This window comes from Symphalangus syndactylus, chromosome 5 (assembly GCF_028878055.3).
Source record: "Symphalangus syndactylus isolate Jambi chromosome 5, NHGRI_mSymSyn1-v2.1_pri, whole genome shotgun sequence".
Classification (NCBI taxonomy): Eukaryota; Metazoa; Chordata; class Mammalia; order Primates; family Hylobatidae; genus Symphalangus; species Symphalangus syndactylus.
Window position 1 is genome coordinate 79014344 of NC_072427.2, and position 21431 is coordinate 79035774.

Here is a 21431-nt window from a genome sequence, read left to right on the forward strand (position 1 = left end):
CACCCCCATGCTGGAGCCGCAGACAGAAGCTGTTGGGAGTGCGAGGCTCGCTCCTATCCCGGGACCTTCTGGCTGCCACCAGCACCTTGTGAGCCAGGGAGTGGTGTCACCTGTACTGTAGCAAAAGCACCTTTCCTCAATGTGAAGTATGGCTTGAAGAGAGGAAGATGGAAGACTGGCTGGAAGATGGCTGTGTTAGGGGTGAATCCAGGATGGAGGCGGATTGACTAACCTGGGCCAGAGGTCCGAGGAGCTGATCCGAGAGCCCTGTGTGCCTGTGAGTCCTGGAGGAGTGGCCATGCCTGGTGACAGGGAGGAGGCATCCAGGATAGCACCCACGTTCCTGCCTGAGGCACATGAGGTTGGATGACAGGGTTCAGGGCTCTAGCCTTCAAGTCAGACACACCTGAGTTCAAATCCAGACTCCACCACTGACTGGCTGTGTAGCCTTAGACGTGTCCCTTCACTTCCCTAAGCGTCCATTTTCTCATGTCCAATAAATAGATTACTATGCCATAGGAATATTAAATCACTCAGTGATTTTTAGGTTAAAATGAGTGCTGGTGCTTTTTATTGAAATAAAGAAAATGGGAAAAGAAGCAGCATTTGAGGTGTGAGGGAGGGGAATCTGGGCATGGGGAGTTGGATGTGCCTGTGGACACCCATGGACAAATGTCCAGCAGCCATCTGATGTGCTTCCGGGATGCTGGGGCCAGGAAGCGGGGCAGCAACATACAGACCTGGAAGTTACAAGCAGGCAGGCAGCTGCTGCAGCTGTGAAGAGCAGGCAGTGCAGGATCAGAGGCCCGGGGGTAAAGCCTGGGGAATGCCAGCATTTAGGAAGAGGCTGCTGGAGATCAGAAAAGAGCAGCAGGAAAAGCAGGAGGGTGTGGAGGGATGGGAGGTGCCAGAGGAGGGTTTCCAAGAGGGAGGGGCAGGAGTCGGTGTTCTCCAGGCATGGACTGGAAGTCGTAGCACTTTTGAACTGTAGAGACCTAAGATATCTTTTAATCTAATCCCCTTATCTATCCTGAAGAAGAAATCATGATTCCAAGGTGACGTGAGTTGCTTGCTTTAGGTCACACTGATTTCACATTGGGATACCTCGATTTCTAAGGAGTAATAAAATCTTTAATAAATATTCTAGAATTTGGAATTGCTCCTATTCAGTCACACTGGATATTTTCCCAATTTGGTGAAACTGAGATTTTAACAACTGTTAACCATTCCATGTACTAAGATGCTTGTAGTCAAACTGTGCCTCTTAAACCTATTTTTATTGTATATTTAACAAATTTTGCTATAATGTTAAAAATAACATAACTCATCAAACTGCATTTTAATTTTAGTAAACACAAATTACACTGGAACAGGAGCGTTCCCTGGCCCCCCTCGCAGGAAGTGTGACAAGGATGCGGCTTGCTGCCTGTTCAAACCCCTTACGGGAGAGGGATCACGCAGACGGACAGGTCCAGGAGCCCAAGTGGGTGTGTGCTGCAGTGTGCTCTTGTAGCCTTGGCATCTGTGGATGGCTTGAGTGTTAACCAGCTCAGTGGACCTTCGGCCTTTCTGCAAAGGCAGAGGGTCATTGTGACAGCTTTGTGTATCCCAAGCTCTTGTCCAACATCCTGGAAGAATCAGGTCACACACAGACTTGAAGAATAAATGCAGGGGTTTCACTGAGGGGTAGAAGTGGCTCTCAGTGGGATGGACGGGGAGCTGGAAGGGGAGGGGGAGTGGGAAGAAGATCTTCCCCTGGAGTTTGGCCGCTGGACGGCCAAACTCCTCTTACCACCCCCAGCTGAACTCCTCGCAGCGTTCAGGTGTTCCTCATCTTCTCGCTTTCTCTGCTGCGCCATTCTGCTGTTTGTGTGCTTTTCTCTTCATCTCTTCATCTTTCACCTGCTCCTGGAGCCTGGGGTTTTGGGTTTATATGGGTACAAGATACGGGGGTGTGGTGGGCCAAAGGGCAACTTTTTGGGTACGAAAACAGAAATGCCTGTTCCCAGTTAGGGCCACGGGTCTCCGGGCTTGAGGGTGGGGCCTTTGCTGAGGAACCGCCCTCTTCTATGCAGTATTCCCCTCTCTTTCCATATCAATACCTCAATAAAATTTAGTTTTAAAAAATAGCACAAGTAAAAAGCTTGGTTATTTAAACTAAAAAGTAATTATGTCCTAAATTATTTTGTATACAAAGACCTGAGGATTTGAAATATTTTAATAATTGGAGCTCGTCTCTCCTTTGAGGGCACCACTCACCCCTGAGCCATCTTGGTTTCCCCCACAAGGCAGCAGGAGTGCCCGTGAATGAACATGGGTGAAATCATTGGATACAGATAGTAAATACATTCTATTTCCTGAAAAATATTACCTAACTACATGTCTAGATATGGAATTACATTTTCAAGCCAAGTTGGAATTACAAATTGTAGCCCATTTGAAAATGCATACAAATGTGTGACATACACACCCAGAGGAAAAGAAGTCACAATTATGACAGAAAAAAGTGGGAAAATACCTCTTCCATGTAAGATTGAGCATTTTGGTTGATACTGTGATAAAAAATCTTGTGACTGATTCTCTTTTACATTGGTTTTTAGTGTCATTTGCACTCTGCCCAACTCAGATAAAATTGTATATGATGTAAATAGCAGGAAACAATAAATGGTGATATTGTCCTGAAGGGAAGCGACTTCATTTTTCAAAGATTTCTTCCGCAGCGGGGATCTAGGAGTGTGCAGTGATGGAGTTTTGCATTTCTAGAGGAAACAGCAGGCGGGGTGTGTGCAGCCAGAAAGGGAGGCGTCTAGGTTCCAAGGGCAAATCCCACCCCCTGAGAGGGGATTGGAGAGCCTGGGAAAGAGGCTGGGCTGCCTGTGATCCCCACCCCACACCCTGCCTCCTGCAAGACCCTAGAAGGTCCACACTTTGAGTTGTCAGCCAGAAACAGTGACTCAAAACCTCGGCTTTGGGCAGACGGCAGGCCTAGATACCAGGGATGAAAATAAAATGAAAATTGAAAATTACATACATGTAATGTTTCATATATTCTATATATTTTAATATAAATGCCAGAGGTTTTTGAACCAGAGCAACTCCATCTTGAATAGGGGCTGGGTAAATAAGGCCCCACCCTCAAGCCTGAAGAATCTTGAATAAGGCTGAGAGCTACTGGGCTGCATTCCCAGGAAAGTATGCATTGTAAGTCACAGGATGAGATAGGAGCCAGCCACAACCAAGATGGTGATGAAAGTGGCATCTGGTTGTCCTCACTGCTCATTACACGCTAATTATGATGCATTAGCATGCTAAAAGACACTCTCACCAGCACCATAAGAGTTTATGAATGCCATGGCAATGTCAGGAAGTTATCCTATACGGTCTAAAAGGGAGAGGAACCCTCAATTCCAGGAATTGCCCACACCTTTCCTGGAAAACTCATGGATAATCCACCCCTTGTTTAATATATAATCAAAAAGTAACAATAAGTACAAGCAGTTGAGCACCCCATTCCACTGCTCTGCCTATGGGGTGGCCATTCTTTTATTATTATTTTTACTTTTATTTTTGAGACAGAGTTTCACTCTTGTTGCCCAGGCTGGAGTGCAATGGTGCAATCTCAGCTCACTGCAACCTCCATCTCCTGCGTTCAAGCGATTCTCCTGCCTCAGACTCCTGAGTTGCTGGGAATACAGGCACCCGCCACCATGCCCAGCTAATTTTAATATTTTTGGTAGAGACGGGATTACTCCATGTTGGTCAGGCTGGTCCCAAACTCCCGACCTCAGGTGATCCACCCGCCTCGGCCTCCCACAGTGCTGGGATTACAGGCGTGAGCCACCGTGCTTGGCCACTGGAGTGGCCATTGTTTTATTTCTTTACTTTCTCTAATAAACTTGCTTTCACTTTATGGATTTGCCTCAAATTCTTTCTTGCACAAGATCCAAGAATTCTCTGTTGGGGTCTGGAACACTGCCCCTTCCCAGTAACATAAATATGTAATAAAACAAATGTCCATAACTTGACTCAATTGGAAACACAAAATTTACTATAAGGATTTATATAACAAAGAGATAAAAGGGGTCCTTATTGGCTTTTGTGCCTGTGCAGCATGGGCTGCAGATTAACAAATGCTAAAATGCACCAACTGACAAAGCTTCATGAACTTAGTCAATGCTGGGAACTCAAGTTACAGTTATATCTGCGAATCTCACTAAATTTAAACACTGCAATGCCTGTAATCTTGGCAAAATAACTATAGAGGGAAAACAGCCAAACTTTATTTTAATTGTAGCTTTGCCTAAATTTCACATAGGAATACTACTCGTTGCCCTAAAATATGCTCCAACACAAGGAATAATATATATAATTCAATTAAGTCTTTGGCACTTACAAATTGGCTTTGTCCTTGGAGGTCCCCAGTAAAAATAGTTAATATTGCTATAACTATGAGACAAATTGGACCTTGCAGGTCCCTGGATAAAATAGTTAATATGACTCTATGTAAGTTATAGCAAGATGTGTTAGTCTGCTAGGGCTACCAGAGACTGGGTGACTTTAACCATAGAAATTAATTTTCTCACAATTCTGGAGGCTGGAATTCCAAGACCAAGGTGTGGGGGATTTGGTTTCTCTGAGGCCTCTCTCCCGACCTGAGATGACCTTTCCTATGAGCACGCCCAGCACTGAGGTCTCTTTATGTCTCCAAATTTCTCCTTTTATAGCGACACCTGTCATGTTGGATTAGGGCCCACCTTAATGGTCTCACTTTAACTTAATCACACCCTTTAAAGGCGTATCTGTAAATTCAGGCACATTCTGAGGTACTGGGGTAAGGGCTTCAGTATGTAATTTTGGGAGAGACACAATCCAGATGTACAGGACCTTCAAGTTTAAAACTTAATATATAAAACCTAACTAATAAAAGGGTGATTCTCTCCACTGCTTCTCCATTTGACAGCTCAGTCTTGCCTCTGCTTAAGCCTGGAAAAAATAAATGGTGCTTCACGGTGGATTACTACAACCTTAACATTGTAATCCTTTCGTTAAGGCCCCATACCCAACATCCAGTATTATAGAACTTACTGACCCCATCCAATCAGCAACTGGTAAATATTTTGCTGTTATAGATTCGGCTATCATGTTCTGTTCAGTGCCTATTTCAATAGCCTCTCTGCCTTAATTCACCTTCACCTGCAGAGGGACACAGTACTTCTCTAGGCTACCCATGGGGTACCCCAACAGCGTTGCCACCACATACAATCTTCATAGAGCTCTTAACTGCACCCAGCTTTCTCCAGGAGCTTAGGATGCCCCAGACCCTCATCCCAGACAGCATTGCCCTAGAGCTCATGGCTGGAGATGACATCACCACAGATGTCCCCAACCCAGGTCTGTCCTGGGAGCAGGACTCTGGCCTCCCTAGTTAGGCCTCAGAACTGGCTGATCACCTGGCTTTATAAACCTGGGTGTTTTCAGGGAAAATTTTGATCTCTACAAACCATGACTTGTAGAGAGGGACACACATCTGATTCAACAGTCCCTGATCCACTGATCCACGGACATATTTGCCCACAAGGAATAACCTAGAATCTCTCTCTGGTGGAGGTCAGGCGCATTACATGAGCTGAGTAGAGCTTAGTTTTTAATCACTAGACATAGGCAAGGTGTTTAAGTTATTACACTTTCAAGCAGCATGGCCCTCACTCACTCAAGGTGAGATAAACATTGCTGCAAAGGAACAATAGCTGCATTGTTGGAGTTTTGCTTTTGAGGCGTGTGTGTGTGTGTGTGTGTGCACATGTGTTGATTTATTTCACAAAATACATTTTCAAATACTTCCTTACTCCAGTCAACATTGCCCCTTTCTTTTAAATAAATTTTTTGAAAACTTATAAGCCTATTTTTTTATTTACATTTTTTGTTTACATTTCTTTACAAACTGTTTGCTATTATTCTACAGTGAAAAGTCAACACTTTATAAAATAAGACTGGCATTTAAAAGCTTCTCAGTTCTAATACTTTGAAAGGCTATACCCATTTTCAGAAAGTCTGGGCTATTCAAAATATTTTACAAAATTCTGAAACTTCGAAAAGCTGCAAGATTTGTGGACAGCAAGGTGAGGCATTTTTTCTAATAGCCAGTTTTGTTCACTATATTATGAAATAAGCACTTTTTAAATTAACAGCTTGAATTCTAAAATATATTTTTGAAAATCAATAATGATTTTTGTAAAAATAGAAAATCTGTTGTACCTTTATCTTAAAATTCATTTCTTATCTATTTTCTAGATTTGATGTTTTGCCATTTTAAAGGATACTAGACAAGAGGATCTCAATTTGGATCACTATATTGGGCTCCTAATATCCTAATATAATTTTAAATCACCCCAAACAATGCATTATTACCATATACATCAGCGTTTCCCAAACTGTGCTATAAGCTATGTATACTATTGATATTTTTCAGCTAAAATATACTCATAAATACATAAAAATATAAAAATATATTTATCTAGGTGTTGTTATGCAATAATGCACTTTTCAAAAAGAAACGATATACCAGTCTCAAGAATACCTGGAAGCTGCATGAAAATTCTTGATTCCTTTTATATATAGTGACAGAAAAAGATGTAAATCTAACAATTGGTTATTTTTATTGTATAAAGTTTTTTCTACAAGCACATGTGAATTATTCATTATTCCACATTCCCCATGTCACTGCCGCTGGGTGCCCACCGCACAGTTATTCTAACACTGCAGCTGCGGGTCTGAGGGTGGCAGACCGGGCACCTGCACTGAACCGCATTGGTCACATAGTTGGACCAGCCCTGAGCCGGGGGCGGAAACATCCTGACGTGAAAAGCTGTTTGCCAAGTGCAATGAGCACACGTTTCGTCTATTCTGAATACACCATCACAACAAACTCTACACTCTTGACAGATGAGACAGACAGATATGATCTTTGAACATGAGTGAGAAAGACATTCACACAGACTCCCATCCTCCCTCACATGGCTGGAGGATTAAAATGGCGGCGGGGGGTGGTGTATGTTCGGCTCAGGGGCAGATCAGTGACACTGTTACAGCTATTTTAGGACCTGAAATATTTATATGATCCTATTCCGAACCCTAATACATAAATAATGAACTCAGAACTGTACACAAAGTGAAACAAAAAAACCACTCTGACAGTGTCCAGGGCTCTCATAAACTCCCCAGAAGTCAAGGAGGTCAAGGCTGGTCTCAAACTCCTGGGCTCAAGCGATCTGCCCACCTCGGCCTCCCAAACCTCTGGGATTATAGGCATAAGCCACCGCATACGGCCTGGTAAGTTCTTTCGGTATGTTTGGAATGAATGTGTTTCCAAGGATAAAAGCATACAATGACATCTTTCTTACCTGTAACATACCCAAAGAGCAGAGAGAGGGTCCCCAGGCTGGCTAAGCACCCAGAACACTGGGGGAGCTTTAAAAACATAGATATAAATTATTGTGCTTCATCCCTTACTTACTGAGTGACAATCCCAGGGATGGAAACATCCAGAGATCTGTCTTTTTAGAACTTCTCCGGCTCTCCAGGTGGTGCTGACAATCAGGCAGATTGAGCGCCAGTGCTGCAGGCAACTCGTCCCAGACCTCGGGAGCAGGGCAGTCACCCAGGGCTAGGTCAGACTGAAGGTTCTGGTGCACCAGGGGTGGGGAGGGGCTTGAGAGTTGGCCTTTCCAACAAGCTTCCCAGAGGGGCTGGTTTGCTGAACCTCAGACCAGGCTTTGAGGGTGCACAGCACTCTTCCTCTAGGTGTGTGTCCACATACCTGGCACCTTTGTTGTTGCACTGCCCCAGGTATAAAGTGCAAGGTGCTCCCTCTACGCCGTCAGCCCTGCTCTCTCCCCTGCTGACCCCCAAATCTCTGGGGCTTGGGCTTGCCTTTATAAAGAGAACTCTCAGCTCAGGGGTGGGCCCTTTCCAGCCCCCTCTCCCCAAGGCCCAGCATCAGCAGCAGCTGCTCGAGCAATTCATCCTGAGGGGTCTATGTGGTGTGAAAGGCTGAGGGAGACTGTTCTGTTTATTGTCAAGGGCTAGGAAACAAACCCTGGAAACGAAGTCTGGTATTGCTCAACCCAGTGGTGATGAGTGACAAGATAGGGCGGGGTGTGGAGGAGACTCCCACACACAGCAGGACGGAGTGAGCGCCAATTCTTCCTTCTAACACTGGCACCAAAGAGAGACCGCTGTCCCTTCCCGTAAAGGCAGTGGACAAATGGAAGCATCGCTTGGTGTGCCAGCTCCTTTGGGGCAGAAGAACAAGAGGAGCCTCATCCCAAGCACATGGATGCTGAAGGGGGTCCTGGGCTCCCCAGGTCCTGGGCTTCTCTTGATTCTCAATGTTAAGTTTGTTGATTGAATATAGTTGGTTAATGCGGACCCCAAGGCAAGGAAAAGACACAGGCCAAGAACCGGGGGCTTCAGTTAGCTCTGAAAAGTCAGGAAGAGCATTTCTGTTTTTTCTTTTTTATAATTATATTTATATTTAAATAATTATAATTACTGATTTAATATTTATACATAAATATTTACTAAAATATATAATCTATATATTACATATATTTATACTATGACATTTATAGTATCTACATAAGTATATATTATTTGTGTATTTATGACAATTTATATTAATAAATTACATAATAAAAAGAAGAATATTGTTATTACTACTACTGTAAGCCTCAGGAATCCCCCCCGCCCCCCACCATAACCGAATATCCCCTTTAACCATGCGGCCACCCAATCCTACGTTGCCGCCGCTGGTGGAGCTTGCTATATATAAAGGTGGCCGCCAGATGTTGTCAGACAACCAGCCTGAAAGCCAGCGGGACTGATCCGGATCGCCGGCGGGTGGGTAGGACGCCAGGCCTCGTCCGGGTCCACCTCGGGTCGCATTCCCACCTCGGGGCTCCCTGGCAGGCATGAGCGGAACCGTGAGATCCCTGGCAGCCAAAAGAAGCCTTGGAAAATTTGGCGGGGAGCGTCCTGGGCCAGGGACAGCTGCCGGGCAGGGGACAGACTCCCCCGCTCCTCCCGGGCCAGCTCCCCACCCAGAGTGGACTTCAAAATTCACCGGGGTCGGCCTGCCTCAGCCTCCCCAGGGGCATTTAGAAATTTCGGCGGACCGAAAGCCCCTCCTGCGTCCTCTTCAGAACTATAACTGTTTATGTCTAATCACTATTTATGTAGATTTATTATTTATAAAGTATAATTTATACTTATAATTCTATAAATGTATATTATTTATATTGACATAGTTTTTAAATGTAAATAAATTGTATTTGTTTATAATACTTGCTTATAACAATTACTATTGCTATATAAACCTCAGGTTCCCCCATCCCCCTACCCTTACCCTCCCCTCCTCACCTCCGCACAGGCCTCCCCCCACGCCCTTCTCCCCTCGCCTTGCCCCCTTCTCCTCTCCCAAATTCTAGTTGCCCATCTGCTGTGTTGGGCTGCTGGTCGATCTGATCAACTTTCTGAGGTCACATCAAAACTGCAGAAATGAGGCTGATCGACCCAGCAACTGTAACAAAGATCATCCGTGGGACATCTGGTCGCCCCTCTATCTCGGAGCCAGAGGCTGTGCGCTCTTCCCCGGTGGGGAGGGGGGGGCCCAAAGTCCAACCACAAGATCCCATTATGAGGGCCACGGCTACATCCACTGCGCCTTCCCCGTTTTTCTCGTACTGCCCAAGCCAGTCTCCACCTCCAAGACAAGACTCGGAAAAAGGTGTGAAGCTCAAGTCGGGTGACCACGACCTACGCGTTGCCACGGACGGGCCCATGTTACCCTTCGCAGTCCCCCTGGAACAGCCGGGCAGGTCCTCACCCCAGGGGCAGGGCTTGGAGGTAATGGGTGTAACGGAAGGGCCTGAGCACCGGGCCCCAAGCCGGTCGGCGTCCGGGCGGAGTACCCCGTCCCCCGTTCGCACTCTCGGAAGGCCCAGCGATTCCCGCGTGTGCTCGTTGACCCGCTCAGGCCACAGCACTCCCAGCTCAAGAGCGCGCCTCCAGCGCTGACCCGCAGGTGTAATCTCCGAAGAAAGGACGAAGAGTACACCCAGCAAAGCCGGGCTCATCCTGCCAGCGCTGCCAGTCCCTGGAACTCTGCACCGCGCCCTGCGGCCAAAACCCCTTTCTTGCTGGTTTCTCCAGAGCGCCGGAGAGAAAACCCGAACAGTGCAGCCATCACCGGCGGGCGAGGCCTCTCCCACTCCCTGACCAACTGGGATCGCGTTTCTCGGCCGGGGGCGGGTGGTGGAGCTCCCAGTCGGCACCGCCTGGAATGGCGCGACCCCGCAACCAAAGGAGACTTGAAAATTTTTCCTAACCACGGTTCCTCTCCGAGGGACTGCTACCTGCGAGCACAGACAGCCCACGCGACTCCGGGCCGGGCGATCTTCCGCGGGAACGTGTCCGGAGACCCCCGCAGGCCGGCGCCCTGCCCCGGCTTCCCAGCGCCGAGCGGGGTCCCGGGTTCCTCGCGGTTTAGAAAGTTTTGTGGGGCTCTGGCGGCGGGAGAGACCGTGAAGTTGAAACCGTGAAAGGGAGAACACGGGTGAATCGCTTTTATTTTGTCTTTTCGGAATGGGGAAGCCTTTCTAAAGAAAAGAATAAACGTAGAAGCCAACAAGGAAATGATTGATCAGCTTGACAACATAAAGTTTGAACAAAATACACAAGCAAAGTCAAAGGATAACAAATGAGTGTGGGGATCGCTTATGCATAAAATAAGAATATTGATTTCATTCACAGTAGCCAAGATACGGAAGCGTCTACCAGTGGGCGAACGGATAAAGAAAATGTGCTGTATGTACACCACGGGGTACTGTCCCGCCTTTGAATAAAAGGAAATACTGCCATTGGCGACGTGGATGAACGTGGAGGCCATTGTACTAAGCAGAGTAAGCCAGGCACAGAAACAAATACCACCTGGTCTCTTCTGTATGTGGAATCTGAAAATAGTTGAACTCATAGAAACGGAGAGTAGAACGGTGGCTACTTGAGGCCGGGGAAGGGCAGGAGGGGGGAGATGTTGGTCAAAGGGTACAAGGATTCAGTTAGACAAGAGGAATACGTTTTAGTGATCCACATGACACGGTGACTGTAGTTAATGCATTTTATATGTCAAAATGCCTTAAACAGTAGATTTTAAATATTCTCACCACAAAAAAATAGATGTGTTGGTGATGGATATCTTAATTAGCCTAAAGTAATTGTTCCACCAAGGTGTACATATATCAAAACATCACGTTGTATCGCATGAATATATACAATTATGATTTGTCAATTAAAAATAAACTTTAAAAAATCTTTTAAAAATATTTCAGCATTATTTACTATAATAACAAAAAAACTGGGGTGGGGGATAGTAGCCATTGATTAAGAGGGGTCAGGTTAAATAAACTCCAGTACATCCACACCATCCGCACCGTACACTGTGTGAATTTGTTTTGTTTGATTTAGATGAGATAAATGTTGATGATGAAATGTTAAATGAAGAATTTAAAACAAGTATTAAGTTACCCCTATTTCAACACATTAAATAGCTAGTAAAGACCGTGTGGTATGGACAGAGGGAGATGATCCACAGAACAGAAAAGAGACCGAAACAAATGCACCCAGCTGGTTTTTGACAAGCACTTCATGGGAGGAAAGGTAGCCTCTCCATCAAATGGGAGTAGGGCAATTGCACATAACAGGCACAGCAAACAAGCAGGCAAACCAAAACCCTTGACCTAGATACTGTCAACTTTAGAATCCTAAGCCCCCACCAAATGAATGGACCCCCTCTTGGCCAAGGAGACCTCAGGAAAATCTTAAAAGTTTAGTTCTAGTCATGATGGGGTGGGAGGTCAAACATGCCTCATTATACTCCCTGCCTTTTGGGGTTTAGACCAGCATTAATGTTAACATAGAGATCAGAAGACTGACAGAACAGACTCTGTGGCAATAAAATACCAAATTATAAACAGGACCTAAGGCCACGCCAGGCAAGGGTTAAGTCACTAACCCTACGCCTAAAGAATAAACTGTGTTCTAAGGACCTCAAGACTTTTCTTTTTCTCTAGCAGCCAAACAACCACTGGCCTCAAGACAGACAAGATTAAAACGATTTCCAGCTCCACTACCCACTGACTTACTGAACCCCTGCTCTACCAGCCATAACTTCCTGATAAGACCACCAACCATGGATTGTCTCTGGCTGGTTTACAGAGGCTGCACACTTGTGTGCCTCCATGCCCTGAAAAGACCTGTTGACATATAGGACCGAACTGTAATACATTTAGATGTTAAGTCTCCACCCCAAAGTGAACATAGGTCATATGCTACATGCATGTCTGTTCAATATGCACGTGTCAGGACCACCTTCATGAATATTCATAGCTCCTTCTATAACCTGTTCAATATGTATGTTTAGCCAACCTGCCTAGCATAAAGCTCCTACCGTAACCCCTCCTCCTTCGAAGTGCCTGTTTCTGGTCCCTTGGTTGGGATGGCCACCTTGAAGGCTGTAATCCTTACGAGAAATAAAGTCTCCTCACTTTCTAAATGGATAAATTGTGGGGGTTTTACCCTCACACCTCATATAAACATTAACTCCAAATGGATCGCATATTTCAATGTAAAATGTAAAACTATAAAATTTTAGGAAAAATAATTCTTAGAGAAAATTGGGATCTAGGCTAAAAAAGGAGATTTTATACTTGACATCAAAAGCATGATTCATAAAGAGAGATGGATAAATTGGAAGTCATCAAAATTAAAACCCCAGGCTCTGTGAAACGTCCTCTTTTTTTTCTTTTTCTTTTTCTTTTTTTTTTTTTTTTACCCGGAGACGGAGTCTGGCTCTGTCACCCAGGCTGGAGTGCAGTGGTGCAATCTCGGTTCAGGGCAACCTCCTCCTCCCTAGTTCAAGTGATTCTCCTGCCTCAGCCTCCCAAGTAGCTGGGACTACATGTGTGTGCCACCACTCCCAGCTAATTTTTGTATTTTTGGTATGGACAGGGTTTCACCATATTGGTCAGGCTGGTCTTGAACTCCTGATCTCGTGATCTTCCTGCCTTGGCCTCTCAAAGTGCTGGGATTACAGGCGTGAGCCACCACACCCAGCTAAAAGGTCCTTTTAAAAGGAGGAAAACAAATTATAGATGAGAAGAATATATTTACAAACCACATATTCTACAGGAATGTGTAAAAAAAAAAAAAACTCAAAATGCAACAGTATTTTTCTTCAAAATCCAATTACAAAATTGACGAAAGACATGTTAAAGTATGCCCCCTGCAGAAAGACAAAATGACTCCCAGGAGACTAACTGAGGTGCTCAAAGTTAAAATGGAACCAGGAAGCCATAGCCGGGTGACAGAGCCTTCATGTACTCTGTGTTCTCAGAAAGATGTTATAAAATTATCACAAGACCTCCCTTTCACAACCAAACCAAACCAGTTCCTGTTGTTAATGCCAAGATAACTGTAGCCTGAGCACCACTTCCCTGGTCCCCTGACAGCCATTTATAAGACATTTCTGACAGTCTCCTGCTTAAGGCTTAAAGAACAACAAGTCAGAACTCCCCTGCCCCAGCCAATCAGGACTCAACTGCATCAATCAATCAGAGTTCACTTGTGTCGACTAATGAGGATTCAGCTACATCCACCAATCAGGACAGAACGAGTTTCAGTCCTTCATTTACATAAATGAAAGTAGTTGGAAACCTGGACAGAAACTTTTACCATAGAACCCAAACCCTTTCTTAGTTTTCTAGAACTTACTTTCTTTTTACACTGAAGGCTGCAAATTCCCCATTTACAAGCTGTTCACTGAAATAAAGTCACTTTCCACATTCCTTTTCAGGAAACTTAGTTCACAGACTTGAACTAGCATTTCACTGAGCAGGATGTACAGATGGCAACTCGGCACATGAAAAGACGTTAGCCTTTTGTGTGAGTGTAAATTAAAATCGTGGTAAGACATCATGACACATCCATCAAATGCCTTCAGCAAAATATAGGAACAGCATCAAATGCGGGTGAGGCTGTGGAGGAACGGGCTTTCTCACACATTGCTGGTGGTAAGGTAATATTGTACTGCCACTCTGGAAAACAGTGTGGCAGTTTCAAAAAAGAAAACAGCAACAACAAAAACGTGCAAGTGAAGCATGGCAGAATATGCCACCCCAAAATACGCCACTTTAGCATAAGGGTTATTCTGAGCTAAAGGCACTTTAAAAACAGCAGACACAAGGAAGATGCCCTGACCTCCCCTTTTTCTTCCTGAAAGTAGGAGGTGAATCTCACATGAGAAAGGGGCCCTCCCTGTACCAGGAGGAAGGAAGCCATGCTTACCACCAGAGGCAGGGAGTTGGGGCCGAGGGGAATGTGTATGAACAAATCTCCTTAAACTAACCCTCATCTGCCTCGTCACTTCTCCATGATGAACTGCCCTATCCCAGACCCCATTGTCTTGCACGTTTTCACAACTTACTCTTTGTCCAACCTAGTATATAAGCGTTCAGAACTAACTGCTTCTTCAGATCTCTTTTTCCTACAGGGTTCCATTTACATGTGCAAATCTGTGTGCTTTTCTCCTGTTAATGTGTTTTATGTCCACTTACCTCTTAGGCGCAACCAGAGACACTAAACAGTAGAGGTAAAGTTTTGCTTCCCCTGCGTAAGGACCATGTAACCCAGCAACGAAACCCCTGGGCATTCACCCCAGAGACACGGGAACTTGCTGTGCGTGAAGGGTTGATTCAGCACCTCTGGGGCCGAGGACTCCCCCTGACCTCTGCATGTGAGGAGTCCCTGGGCTACAGCAGGAATTAGAATATTTCCCAGCCTGAAACTCCTCCTTCCTCATCTTCAGTCAACCAGACACCCTTTATCAATGGAAAAATCTCATTCAGTGTTTTTATAACAATAACAAATAATAATGGTAATCATTACAATAATGATGAACAACAGCAACAATAACTATTATTATTATTAACCTCGGAGGATGAAAGGGTAGGGTACAGACCTCCGCACATGCTTCTGGAGAATGACCACCCACTCCTGCTGGGTCCCAGGGTGGGCTGGAGTCAGAGCCCCAGGTTTGCACATGCAACATGCTCTGTGAAGGCAAGGGGCGAGCAGCAGGAGGAAAGGAAAATTGCCCCAAGAGGACGTGGCAGGCCAGTGAGGACTGTGGGAGGGGCAATGGGGGAGGGGAGCGCAGGGAGAGGGACTCAGGCCGGCACCCGCTGCCTGGTCGGTGAGCTGCCAAGGCTTCCTCCACAAGTGCTGGACTCCTTGTCCATGCCTGCCTACCTGGCCCCAGGCCAGCAAACTGCTGGCACCAGCTTACAGTGCACAGAAGTAGGCACTCCGGATGAATCGCACACCTCAATGTTAAACGTAAAAGAGAAAACTTCAGTACAGAATGCTAAGCGTTTGTGTCCCCTGGAGAAATGTTCTTCAGTGTGGCACAGCAGAAACCCAGGTGGTCGGCAGCCCGGTCTGGTGTGGTGCCAGGGAAGAGTGCTGACTTGTTAGAGCAGCCAGGAGCTCTGCCTGCTGCGATCCACCGCAGCGGCCTCTGCATCTGCAGGGTAAGGCCTCCAGGTTTAGCACCGCAAACCCAGGCACTTGGAGTCTGTTGGATCAGTATCGCTGCTCAGGTGCAGATGGGCCGGCTGACTTCACCTGAATTGCAGCTGCCAGCCTTCGTGAGAAATGGGGGCGCTGCTGGGGCTGGCCGGCTGGGGCCTCGAGTGCATCATTTCTGCTTGAACACACGTCCCCCAGGCACTTGGGGCCCCCAACCCCCAAAGCGACCACGAGGTGCTGGGCCTCCCTCTGGCTATGGGGAGCAAGGAGACAGCAAGTGTGGCAGCCAGGACTGGGCCTCAGTGCTCCCAGGGGGTGGGGGTGTGACGGGTGGCAACAGGCCAGGTCCACGGGGAAGGTTTGTAGGACTGGGGCTGTGGGCTAGCCTTGAGTCCTGAGCCACCCACCAGTGGCAAGCTGCAGTTTTGCCGAGTTTGACCCTCCAGCACCTCTCTAAGGCAGCTAGGCTGGGACAGGACTGGCAACAGCAGCATCAACACCTGTGTGTCCTGAGCAGGGGGTGCTGCACTCACAGGCTCCAACCAGCAATGTCGTTAACGTTTTTCTCCACTGCGAGGATCATGCAAACCCTACCAGATTCATTCCAATGTTTTTTGAAAAACATTCTTGAACACAGAGCCGGGAGTTTTGACAGGTAGACTTTAGGAGCTTTGTCACCACTGCCAGGACACAGGGATCTCCCAGCAAGGTGCTCAGGGACCTGTGGGGCCCAGAGGCCAGGGGGCTGGGAGGGCCTGGAGTGGCCGGCAGGGAGGCCTCAGAGCCATGCCTCCTCCTAACCTAGTCACCCCAGCAGACCTTCCCCTGAGAAGCAGCAGACCAGGGAGGGGGCATCTGTCATTCTCTGCCTGTCACTTTCTTCTCCACTCCACCACCTATGCATTTAACACAGAAAGTGCATGAGGCCACACCGTCTGCAGTCAGCCACAGCCACCGCTCCATCCAAGGACTCTGCACCGGAGGCCAGCAAGACGCCCCTGGGCTTCCTGCAGGGGCTGAGCCACGCACGGGTCCCAGTGCAGTCAGGGCCCCAAGGCGGTGAGAAAGGTTCAGCCTAGAGGCTGTGGTTAGACATAGGTCCTCGAGGGTCCCTTTAAGGTCTCAACCCTAGGGTCCCATGGGGTCCCGTTGCTGTGGTTCAGATTTCTCAGTCTCTTCCTTGATTTTGCTGGTTTTGCCTCTTGACAGATTATTTCCTTTTGGGTTTTCTCTACCTCTTCTTCTTTTTTTTTTTTTTGAACACCTATTATGCCATGAATTCATAGGGAATAGTTTCCAGCAGCTCAGGCTCCTTCCCATTGGTTCTCACAAAGTGTGCTTCTCTGGGTGGAGCAGGCTGGTGCTTTAGTTGAACCCAGGTAACTTTCTCTTTGGCTTCTTTCTTTTTCTGATCATTTTCCTTCACGCGTTTCAGGAAGCTGTCTCGGCTCGTACAGTGCTTACTGTGCTCGATATGCACATTGATTCTCCTGGCAAGAATCTTGCCCTTAGCTTGTTTGTTTACAACAATGCCAACAGCATGCTGGGTAACACTGTAGACTCTTCCGGTTTTGCCATGGTAACACTTGTGGGGCATTCCTTTTTGAACAGTACCCATTCCCTTGATGTCTACAATATCACCTTTCTTATAGATTCGCATAAACGTGGCCAAAGGAACAACTCCATGTTTTCTAAAAGGCCTAGAGAACATATATTGGGTGCCTCTCCTCTTTCCCTTTGTGTTCGTCATTTTGGTGAATTACTGGAAGATGGCGGTTCCAGCCGAAAGGTGGGTTTTCTCTACTTCTAAAGAATTTTTTGTTGTAATTATTTCAGACACTGCCTGAGTATTGAGATTTTATGGTTTTCAAGAGTTATGGTTTTCAATACATCCTTATGTTTCCTTGTCCTGTTCTCCTAGAGTTGGCTCTGTGCTGTTAGCTGCTTCCACACGTGCCCTTCATTTGTTAGGACTCAAGTGTCACATCCAAAATGGGGGCTAGTGAAGTAGATCTGTAAGACCCATCCCTTGGTTGAAGTAGCAAGCCGTGGAGTGGCCCAGTAGGTGCTGATAAGCTGATCTGTGAGAGACTGAATATACAATGACAGTGGTGAGACTACATACAAAAGTCGAACTCTGAGCCATAATCTGCAGTAGTCAGCCCCAAAGCCGGCCCGAGATCTGCAGCAACAGCCCAGCAAGCCAGCCCACTAGGAGTCAGACGTGCAGGAAGCCAGCCCACTATCTCCAGTCAATCCAGGGAGCCCAACACTGCCCTGTAACAGTCAGCCCAAAACAGCCAGAACTTGACTAATAACAGCTTCCCTAATTTTTGTCCTGGCTTCCAACTTAGAACCAACCAGATACATTGAAATCTGCTGCCCTAACCAACCACACAGGAGGCCCCATTTCTGGTCGGCCACCCCAGCTTCCCCAAACCAACAGCTTCCACTCAGAGTGCACCTAGAGCCTCCCCTTTTTCCACTGTGAACCTTTCCCATCCTCTGCCTGCCTGGAAATTTCTACCAAAATGCAACTGGCGATGGCTGACTCCCTTGCTGGGGCCTTTGGGTCTCTCATTTGAGTGGTCTCTGTTTATCTCCATGCTGCTTCCCATGCTACTATGGATGGGCTTTTCCTGCCCATCCACGAAGATTTCACGTGCTTGCCTGGGGAGGCGGCATGCCCAGGTGCATTTCTCCTGCCTCCTCCTTCTCTCTTTATCCCGCAGCCTTCCTCCTCACCCAGCTAGCCACAGGCGTCCACACGGAGCACAGTCTGAGGAGAGAGCAGGGTCAAACACAGGCAGGTTCTAGGCAGAGCTGAGTGGTGTTTGACAGGTGCCAGGTGCTCCCCCAGATGGATGTTTACATCATAAAAATGATTTTGTGCTTGAGGATGTCGCTTCGGATCCACCAGGCATGAAGTCACCACCTGAAATTAGAAAGAAAACATCCAATAAAGAGAGCTTCTTCACTCCAGCATCCCTCTCCCTATGTGCCTTCTGAAGCTCCTGCAGCAAGCCTGCAGATGGGTTCAGAAAGTGTTTCCAAGGCGAGCACCACACAGCTCTAACACACACACACACACACACACACACACACAGAGTCAATATGAGGGTAAGAATGAGGAGAGTGATGGCTGCGGTGTCTGAGAGAATCTAGTCTCGAGGATTAAGGGAAGGCTCCCCAGGCGAGTGGGAAAGGTGAGCAGTGTTCAGTCTCTCAGAGGCGTGGATGGAAGTGTCGTCCAGGCAGAAGACAAATGCACAAGGCTTGAAGCTGGATCAAACAGCTTCCATACGCAGGAGTGCAAACGGCAGGTGCTTCTATGGCAAATCCAAGAGTGAGGCAGGAGGGGTCAGGGCCCGGCATGCCAGGCCAGTGACTTCGTGGAACCAGCAAACCAAGCTAGGCAAAGTGTGGCATGTTACTTCCTTATAATATTTTTAATGAGAATCGTAATATTTTCTCTTTAATGCAAAGAATAAATAAATTCTTAAATATTACCTAGCCCAAGGCCCACTATCCAGAGACACTCACACTGCTAGAATTTTTAGTGTATCCTTTAAGAAATATTTTCTAAATAAATGGAAGGCTGAGGTGTACATGCCATTTTTTGTGGTCTCTTCCACCAAAACTTCCTCAAATGTATTAAGAGCAGAACTCTTGAAAACATGTTCCCACAGAAACGTGCACACAACATTCTTAGCAGCATCATTCATTATAGCCAAGAAGAAGAAACAACCCAAATGTTCACCGACTGATGAGTGAATAAATAACAAGTGCTCCATCCACACAATGCGACATTCACATGTGAGGAATGCCGCACCTTGGTGAATGCCGGAAACAGCACGTTCAGTGAAAGAAGCTGGTCATAAATGACTCCATTCGTGGAAATGTCCAGAATAGGCAAATTCGTAGAAATAGAAAGTAGATGAGTGGTTGCTTAGGTCTGGAGGGGATGGGGAGCATCCTTTTAGGATGCCGAAAATATTCTGCAATTGACTGGATAATGGCTTCACGGCTCTGTGAATATACTAACAACTGCTGAATTGTACACTTCAGTAGTGAATTGTTTGAAATGCAAATGATGTCTCACTAAAGCTCTTATTAAGAAATAAATGAGTTGATGGCAGATGGCTATCAGGATTACGAGGGTGACATCGCGGGGAAGGGGCTGTGTGTGTGGAGAGGCCAGCACTGCACAGGACGTCAACCATTGAAGGGTCCTCTGATGTAAAAATAGAAATTGTGACCTGAGTAATTAATGAGACCCTGGCTGTCCTGAATTTGCAGCTAGTAAAAAAGTTGTGAGGCAGGAACAAGCTTGGTTTCTCCATAATGGGATTTTGGCTGCTGCATAAGAGAATTGGCTGGAAGAAGCACCATTCACAAGCACTTACTGTCAAGAAGCAAGAAGCACAAAGCACTTACCACCAAGTAAGAGGGACAGGACTCCCAGTAAGGGGGTAGCAGAGAGATGGTGGCAAGTGGATAGATGCATGATACACTTGGGAGGCGACACTGACAGAACGTGTCTCTGCGGACATGCAAGAAGAATTAGATAAAAGCATAGGTCACATCAGGGTATGTCAAAAACAGTGACAGGAGCAAATAAATAATCTAAATTGAGGAAAGCTGATTTGAGAATTCCCAGACATGGATTATTGATGGAAAAGCCAGACTCTGTAAAATATTTGAAAGAGGTTTACTGTGAGTGAATGAGTGACCGTGGCCTGGGGCAACAGTCTCAGAGGGCCTGAGGAAGCATTCCTGAGGCAATTGGGTTAGTTTGGTTGTACCTACTTTAAGGAGGAAAGAGTTCTAGGCAAAGACATAAGTCAACACATGGAAGGTGTACATTGGTGTGACCCGAATAGGGGGGACATCTTGAAGCAGGGGTTTACAGGTTATAGATGGATTCAGAGATTCTCTAATTTGCAGTTGGTTAAAGGAGTAAGCTCTGTCTAAAATTTGATATCAGCAGAAAGGCATGTTTTAAGTTAAGGATGCTATGTGGCAAGGTTGATGGCCTGCAGGCCTGACTAAACCCTCGCCTGGCACGGCCTTAGGTCTTGTTTATAATTTGGTCTTTTATTGACACAGAATCTGCCTTGTCAGTCTTAGGATCTCTAATGTTAATGCTGGACGGTTGCACCTAAACTCCAAAAGGGAAGAAGTGTAACAAGGCTTGGGATCCCCTTGGCCAAGAGGGGGTCTGTTCAGTCAGTGGGGGTGGCTTAGGATTTTATTTTTAGTTTATAGGATGGATCAGATTTTTTTTCTTTTGTTATTACAAATAAGGCTGAGGCCGAGCATAGTGGCTCACGCCTGTAATCTCAACACTTTGAGGGTTGAGGTAGGAGGATCATGTGAGCCCGGGAATTCAAGACCAGCCTGGGCAATATAGGGGGGGCCTCGTCACTACAAAGAATAAAAAAATAAAAATTAGCTAGGCATAGGAGCCTACTCATGTGGTCCCAGCTGCTCAGAAGGCCGAGGCAGGAGAATCACTGGAGCCCAGGATTTCAATGCTGCAGTGAGCCATTGTTGTGCCACTGCACTCCAGCCTAGGCAACAGAGACTCTATCTCAAAAAATAACAAATAAATAAACAAATAAGGCTGAAATGAACAGCCTCATCCATATCTTTTCATGAACACCCACCAACTTTTCCCTCTGAATAGCTTTCTAAAGCTTTCGAATAGCTTATTTTTAAGTCGTGCAATGACTTAACAAATTGCATGTTAGAAAGCCTGTTACCAATTTAGACTCCTGTGCTATTTTGAA

General features: G+C 46.4%; 1 protein-coding gene across 1 annotated transcript; it reads right to left on the reverse strand.

The window, feature by feature from the left end:
• Positions 1 to 16904: 16904 nt before the first annotated feature.
• LOC129481852 (large ribosomal subunit protein eL21-like) lies at positions 16905 to 17479 on the reverse strand. Its single transcript, XM_055276970.2, has one exon. It carries the CDS (start codon positions 17387 to 17389, stop codon positions 16907 to 16909), a length of 483 nt encoding a protein of 160 aa, XP_055132945.2. The 5' UTR covers positions 17390 to 17479; the 3' UTR covers positions 16905 to 16906.
• Between the last annotated feature and the right edge of the window lie 3952 nt (positions 17480 to 21431).